Source organism: Chiloscyllium plagiosum, unplaced genomic scaffold (assembly GCF_037043375.1).
Source record: "Chiloscyllium plagiosum isolate Xiang-an unplaced genomic scaffold, Cpla_swu_hap1 HiC_scaffold_5, whole genome shotgun sequence".
NCBI lineage: Eukaryota > Metazoa > Chordata > Chondrichthyes > Orectolobiformes > Hemiscylliidae > Chiloscyllium > Chiloscyllium plagiosum.
In genome coordinates this window covers 73,913,292-73,921,285 of record NW_028270143.1, presented here as the reverse complement: position 1 = coordinate 73,921,285, position 7,994 = coordinate 73,913,292, and the positions used below count along the sequence as shown (strand labels likewise).

At 41.3% G+C, this 7,994-nt stretch overlaps 1 protein-coding gene across 1 annotated transcript in view; it reads left to right on the top strand.

The window, feature by feature from the left end:
* Positions 1-6,199: 6,199 nt before the first annotated feature.
* gpd1c (glycerol-3-phosphate dehydrogenase 1c) overlaps positions 6,200-7,994 on the top strand; it is a 61,506-nt gene continuing 59,711 nt past the window's right edge. The window contains exon 1 of the mRNA XM_043690246.2: positions 6,200-6,338. Coding sequence (XP_043546181.1) covers positions 6,295-6,338 — 44 coding nt within the window. The 5' untranslated portion in view covers positions 6,200-6,294. The remainder of the gene's footprint in view (positions 6,339-7,994) is intronic.

Here is a 7,994-nt window from a genome sequence, read left to right as displayed (position 1 = left end):
GTGTCCACACTGTAATGTAATGTAACGTAATCTAATCTAATGTAATCTAATCTAAGATATACTAGACATTCAAAACTATCAGAAAACCACTTACTTTAATTGGAGAACCATTCACACCTCATCTAATAATCAGGAGTCTCATTCAGTCCTGAGAGGAGGAACAACAGTTCAGTAATCAAATCCAGATTTAGCGGGAGATCAGAGGAACTGACAGTCAGTATAACTGATCGCTAAGGAGGTTTCGGTTCAGCCAGTCGAGAGAATCATGACCTCCCAACTCCTATTCTTAATGTACTGACCAATAAAGATCGCCGTTGTAACCCTCTTGTTCAAGAAAGGATCAAGGCAAAAGATGGAAAATTAGCCTAACCTCGGTTGTTGGTAAAATTCTAGAATCCATCATTATGTACGAGATTTCTAAATTTTTGGAAGACCAAGGTCGGATTAGAACAAGTCAACATGGATTTAGTAAGGGGAGGTCGTGCCTGACAAACCTGTTGGAGTTCTTTGAAGAGATGACAAGTAGGTTAGACCAGGGAAACCCAGTGGATGTTATCTACCTAGACTTCCAAAAGGCCTTTGATAAGGTGCCATACGGGAGGCTACTGAGCAAGGTGAGGGCCCATGGTGTTCGAGGTGAGCTACTGGTATGGATTGAGGATTGGCTGTCTGACAGAAGGCAGAGAGTTGGGATAAAACGTTCTTTTTCGGAATGGCAGCTGGTGACAAGCGGTGTCCCGCAGGGTTCAGTATTGGGGCCGCAGCTGTTCACATTATATATTAATGATCTGGATGAAGGGACTGGGGCATTCTAGCGAAGTTTGCCACTGATACAAAGTTAGGTGGACAGGCAGGTAGTACTGAGGAAGTGGGGAGGCTGCAGAAGGATCTAGACAGTTTGGAGGAGTGGTCCAGGAAATGGCGGATGGAATTCAATGTGAGCACATGCGAGGTCTTGCACTTTGGAAAAAAGAATACAAATATGGACTACTTTCTAAACGGTGAGAAAATTCGTAAAGCCAAAGTACAGAGGGATCTGGGAGTGCTAGTCGAGGATTCTCTAAAGGTAAACATGCAGGTTGAGTCCGTGTTAAGAAAGCGAATGCAATGTTGTCAGTCATCTCAAGAGGGTTGGAATATAAAAGCACTGTTGTGCTACTGAGACTTTATAAAGCTCTCGTTAGGCCCCATTTGGAGTACTGTGTCCAGTTTTGGTCCCCACACCTCAGGAAGGACATACTGGCACTGGAGCGTGTCCAGCGGAGATTCACACGGATGATCTCTGGAATGGTAGGTCTAACATATGAGGAACGGCTGAGGATCCTGGGATTGTATTCATTGGAGTTTAGAAGATTAAGGGGAGATCTAATAGAAACTTACAAGATAATACATGGCTTGGAGAGGGTGGACGCTAGGAAATTGTTTCCATTAGGCAAGGAGACTAGGACCCGTGGACACAGCCTTAGAATTAGAGGGGGTAAATTCAGAACAGAAATGCGGAGACATTTCTTCAGCCAGAGAGGGGTGGGCCTGTGGAATTCATTTCCACAGAGTGCAATGGAGGCTGGGACGCTAAATGTCTTCAAGGCAGAAATTGATAAATTCTTGATGTCACAAGGAATTAAGGGCTACGGGGAGAATGCGGGTAAGTGGAATTGAAATGCCCATCAGCCATGATTGAATGGCGGAGTGGACTCGATGGGCTGAATGGCCTTACTTCTGCTCCTATGTCTTATGGTCTTAAAGACAAGAGTACCAAATGGCTTCTTCACTACCCTGACTACGTGTGACTCCACTTTCAAGGAAGTATGAACATATACCCCAAGATCTCTTTGTTCGGCAATAGTCCCCAGGACCCTACCATTAAATGTATGTGTCCTGCCCTGATTTATCTTACCAAAATGCAACACCTCACACTTATCGGAATTAAATTCCATCTGCCACTCCTCGGCCCAGCTGTTCAAGGTTCTGTTGTACTCTGAGATAACCTTTTTCATTGTCCACCACACCTCCAATTTTGGTATAACCTGCAGTTTTACTAACCATATCTCCTATGTTCTCATCTATATAAATGACAGAAAGCAGTGGACCCAGCACCGAACCTTGCGCCACACCAATCGTCACAGGCCTCCAGTCTGAAAAGCAAGTCTTCACCATGACCTTTTGTCTTCTATCTTCAAGCCAATTTGTGTCCAAATGGCTAGCTCTCCCGAGATTCCATGTGATCTAACCTTGCTAACCAGTCTACCATGCGGAACCTTTTCTAATGCCTTGCTGAAACCAATATGGAAAATGGCCACTGCTTTGCCTTAATCAATCTTTTTCATTACTTCTTCAAAAAGCTCAATCAAGTTAGTGAGACATAATTTCCCTTCATTAAACTATGTTAACTATCTCTGATCAATTCTTGCCTTTCCAAATACTTGTAAATCCTGTCCCTCAGAATCCCCTTAAACAACTTACCCACAAATGAGGTCAAGTTCACCGGTCTATAGTTCCTTGGCTTTTGCTTACCACCTTCCTTAAATAATTACACCATATTAGAACATAGAAAAATACAGCGCAGTACAGGCCCTTTGGCCCTCGATGTTGCGCCGATCCAAGCCCACCTAACCTACACTAGCCCACTATCCTCCATATGCCTATCCAATGCCTGTTTAAATGCCCATAAAGAGGGAGAGTCCACCACTGCTACTAGCAGGGCATTCCATGAACTCACGACTCGCTGAGTAAAGAATCTACCCCTAACATTAGCCAGGCTCTTATGTCCCTGTGTCCTTATAAAACAAAGTTACCCTTTCTAACATCTGATTTGTGGTTTGGGGTGTCAATTTTTGTCTGATTTTCCTTCTGTGAAACATTTTACAAGTTTTCCTACTTTGAAATTGCTGTATGAAGACAATTAGTTGCAGATATGGGCATTCAGCAGAAAGCTTACAAATTTGAGTGCAGATGGGGAGTTTGTCACTTAGTCTCAAACAGGGTTAAATTAACACACATGCAAAAAGCAAATGCATTGTTTCTATATGTAAATAGATTTTTACACCCTGTGCTTTCAAAAGAGATATCCGAATCTGCTAAGATAAAGAAAAATAACTTGCAATATGTCAATTGTTAAGAAATTGAATTATTAATATTACATGCAATATCACATCTCCAGTATGGAACATCTGATGCCAATGTAAATTGTAACATTATAACATGTCCAACTTCTGCAGTACCTGACACTTTCCAATGATCTGTGGTGGTCAGTATATGTGAAGACAAGTCAGTCCTGTAAAACTTTACAAAACAAGTTGACAATATCCTAGCTTTTAACTACATAGCTATGGGTGTATTTTTTTTAAGTCAATCGCAAAAATATACTATATAACTTATTAGATTTGTTATGTGTTTTCACATTATAAATCTAAAATGCAACATGGCAACACACTGGCTTTGTTAGGCTGTACCTCACCATCAAAATGGTCACCAATCAGCACTTCCATATAAAGTTTATTTAAAAGTATACGATTGAGATAACATTTTAAGAAGGGCTTCCAAAAGCACTGTATTTTTGCAGCTAGAGATGGACAACATTCAGGCTTGGGTTGATAACTGGCAAGTAACATTTGTGGCACACAAAGCAATAGCCATTTCCAACGAGAGTGAATTTAACCACTACTCTTGATATTTAATGGCGTAACCATCACCGAATCTCCCACTGTCAAAATCTTACCATTGAGCAGAAATTAAAATGAACCAGCCATGTAAATACAGTGTTTAGAAGAGCAGGTCAGAGACTGGAAATCCTGAAGCGAATAACTAATCTCCTGTTTTCCCCCAAAACTGTCCATCACAGCTGGAGGAAGAATGCCTCATCTTTCACCTTGTGATCCTCCAACCACATGGCATCAATGTCAGTTTCACCAGTTTTCATATCCACCCCCCGCATCCCAGATCTGAACCTACAACTCAGCACCATCCTCTTGAACTGTCCCACCAGTTCATCTTCTTTCCCACCTATCCACTCCACCCTCTGCTCTGACCTATCACCATCACCCCGCCCCCCCCCATCTGCATCTACTTGTCGCCTTCCAAGGTACCCCGACATTCCTGATGAAAGACTTATGTCCGAAACATCGACTCTCCTGTTCCTCGGATGCTGCCTGACCTGCTGTGCTTTTCAAGTGGCACACTTTTTGACTTTGATCTCTAGCATCTGTAGTCATCACTTTCTCCACCATCTATAAAGCACAGACAAGGAGTGTGATGGATTACTCCCACCTTGCAAATTAACATTAACTCTGATCACATTTCTCTGTTCACATTAATAATTGTGAGATGGCTGGAATTAAAAAAAATTCTCCAGCTTGTTCAAAAATTCATCTAAATGATAAAATAAAGAACAGGTAATGTTAGAAATCTGAAATAGAAAGCAAAAGACAAAATCCTCACTAACATAGCCCCACACGGTCTCAGGTTCATTACTAAATAAAAACCAGAAGAACTGCAGGTGCTGTAAATCAGAAACAAAATCAGAAATTGCTGGAAAAGCTCAGTGGGTCTGGCAGCATCTGTGGAGAGAAATCATAGCTGACATTTTGGGCCCAGCGACCCTTCCTCAGAATGAAACGTTAACTCTGATTTCTCTCCACAGATGCTGCCAGACCTACTGAGCTTTTCCAGCAATTTCTGTTTTTATATCTCAAGTTAATGTCACTCTTCAATTAGAATCCCACATTTACAATTCGTTACTGCTGTTGCACATTAGCATTTTCAAATGCCTGAATGCTTTTGTGTAACTCCCACGACTGAGAGAGTGGGACACTGGTTGGTTCAGTTGGCTGGACAGCTGGTTTATAATGCAGAGTAATGCCAACAGAGAGTTGAGAGTGCACTGGCTGAGGTTACCATGAAAGGCTCCTCTTCTCAACCTCTCCTCTCAACTGAGGTGAGGTGACAGTCAAGTTAAATGACCACTTGTCTCTTGCTGAGAAGACAGCAGCCCTATGGTCTTCTGGGACCATAGCCATTGACTTGACTTTACTGCAGTGGGACCTGGGCTCTATATCAGTACACATAAGAGAGCTAGCAAAATTTCACCAGCAATTCCTTTGCTGAAATCTCCAAGTTCAATGGGAGGACTGAGCAAATGCATGTATCCTTTTTGAAACCAGGTGTACAAGCAGTCAAAGTTTCTCAAAATGAGTTATGATCAACTGGAAAATATATGCAGATAGCTGAAAAATCGACTCCACTGCTATATCTCAATTCTCAAATGGCCAGTGTTCAAAGCGAGGATAAAAAATGCTACATAGACACTCTGAGTCCCTCCTTGAAGCATGGCAGCTTTGATATTAATGCCTTGCTGTATTATGTAATAAGTCCAAATGCAATGAGGCAAAGTAGCCGCAGCAGGGTAGAGGAATGGAGGCAAATTCTCAATTCTGGATCCCACTACCTTGTGGAACACCCTGTTCTACACATTCATAAACTTGCAGGTGGATCATTGGCCTATTCAATTATGGGGAAATCTATGGCTAGAAATTGTGCCTCTGAGTAGACATCATTCTCGAATTGACAGACCGCTTACAATGCTTTAGTGGTCCAGAGGGATGATGACCAGAAGAGCACTCGTATAACAGACTCTGGAAGTTAAAGGTATGGGTGCGATATTGAAGAGCAAATGCACAAAGGTGATAGTGGGTAATAGAATTAGATAATAAGTGGATATGGGATAAATTGTCAGGCGAGAAGCTCAGGTAACCAACAGGCTCATTCACGAAATAATACAGAGCACTGCTTGTGCTTGCAGCTTCACCAATGAGGCAGATACAATGTTTGTATTTTAACATTTACCCAATACCATTCTTCCTGATAAAAGTTCCCAGTCCCCTCTTGTCACCATCCCAACGCTCACCTCCAGCTCCAGTCCAATTCCCGTTTCAGCCTAGACTCAACCTCATTCCCAGCTCCAACATTTTTTATTGTCCAGCACTAGAAGCATTCCCACCTCCAGGTTGCAACACCTCTCATTATCCAATTCAAACCTCATTCCCAGCTCCAACATCTTTCATTGTCCAGCTACAGCCTGCAACATCTCTCACTGTCCAACTCTAAAATCAATCCCAGATCCAACCTCATTCCCAGCTCCAACTTTTCCTCTGCAGAGAGGAGGAGCACGTACACGTGATACGGAGAGATACACGCAGGCTCAGTGCCGGCTGCCGGTGCCCTCAGGTTGACGTTTTGCTGAGCTTCCCCGTGGCTGCTGTCAGACAAAGTCAATAGGAAATCCCGTGTTGCTCGCAAATGGCCGCACCTTTGAAAGTATGCATTATTGGCTCTGGAAATTGGTGAGTTTAATGAGAGGGTTATGGTTGGGAGGTGCTGTTTGCCTGTGACTGGCACTGGGGACTGTCAGCGAGCAGAACCCAGGGCGATCATTACAATTGTTGCATCGCTTGAATTCAGCTTATTTGGGAATATGTTGACTTGTATTCTGCTGCTGTTTTAAACACATTTTAATGAAGTCCTAGTTTTGCCTCTTAGCTGCATGAAGTTCTATATTTGCGAGTTTCTCTATTGCATGCCATATATAGGGAGGAGATATTTTAATACACTTGCCAACTTTGAACTGACATTTTGACATTTCAAGTGCAGGATCACCCTTTCACTCAGGATAATATTAGCAGTGGTTGATATTTAAATGAAACCCTCATCCACCACGTCAGGGTTATCTGAGAAGATCGTCTCAATCAGTATATAATATTTAATTTATAGTATGAGGAGTTTATTTTCTGTAAGCCTGTTTACATGTTCTATTATTACTAATGCATCTTCCAGTGTTCAATGCTCTGTGATTTTAAATAGTATTGTAGAGTTTGGATTTGATTTCCCTCTTTCAGAAGGGGTCGCATGGTCTTGCAGTCATTAGGATCATCTTGGGAGTGTGAACCTGCATTTCATCATGTTCATATTTGCTAATCAAATCACTCCTACAGGCAATGTTAAATTCTTAAAGTTCTTCCGAATCCAACAATTAAAGACATCGTAACTCATTTCATAATTTCTCATGCAGACTGATTTTATCCGGTTTGAAACATTTGAAGGTGTAACTACTGGAGTATACTAATGGCATTATCCTTTAGGAATTTCTGTTAAAATGGTGTGAACATAACAGTGACCTAACATTAATATGTCAGTAACCTAACCACAAGCTGATTTGTCTGAGACTAATCAACATGAATGCCTGGAATTTTTTTTTAATTACCAAATACATTTGGATGCACTTGACAATTTGATACATGATTTGTTAGTTTGGTATCTTGATCACCAAATATTGAATTTTAATAAAATTATTTTGAGATCGGGGAGTTGCTAGCTAGGTCAGCATTTATGCCTATCTCTAATTGCCCTCGGGTGATGGTGAGCTGCCTTCTTGAAACACCGAGGTCCATATGATGTAGTTAGGATGTGGAGGAGCCAGTGTTGGACTGGGGTGGACAAAGTTAAAAATCACACAATATCAACAGGTTTATTTGGAAGCACTAGCTTTTAAAGCGCTGCTGATGAAGGAGTAGCGCTCTGAAAGCTAGTGCTTTCAAATAAATCTGTTGGACTATAACCTGGTGTTGTGTGATTTTTAACCATATTGTATAGGTATATGCTGTTTGGAAAGAGTTCCAGGATTTTGACTGTACGAATTCAGTTCACCCTGCATATCAGGTACATTACTGAAATAATAGCTCTGATTTGTGTTAACAGTTTCTCTAACTATCGTGATGCATTTGAAAACTGAGAATTTAATAAAGTTCATTTGTTTAAGTTGTGTTACAATGAACTTGTATTTTGTGATATATTACCAATTTGGACAATTATTAAATTTGAAACACCGTCAGATATTCTTAGCCAGACAGCCAGCTATCAAATTAACTGTAGACAATATGCAGACTGTGTGTGTGAGAGAGAGAGAATAAAGTTTGCAGGGACTGTATTAATTTTATATTGCT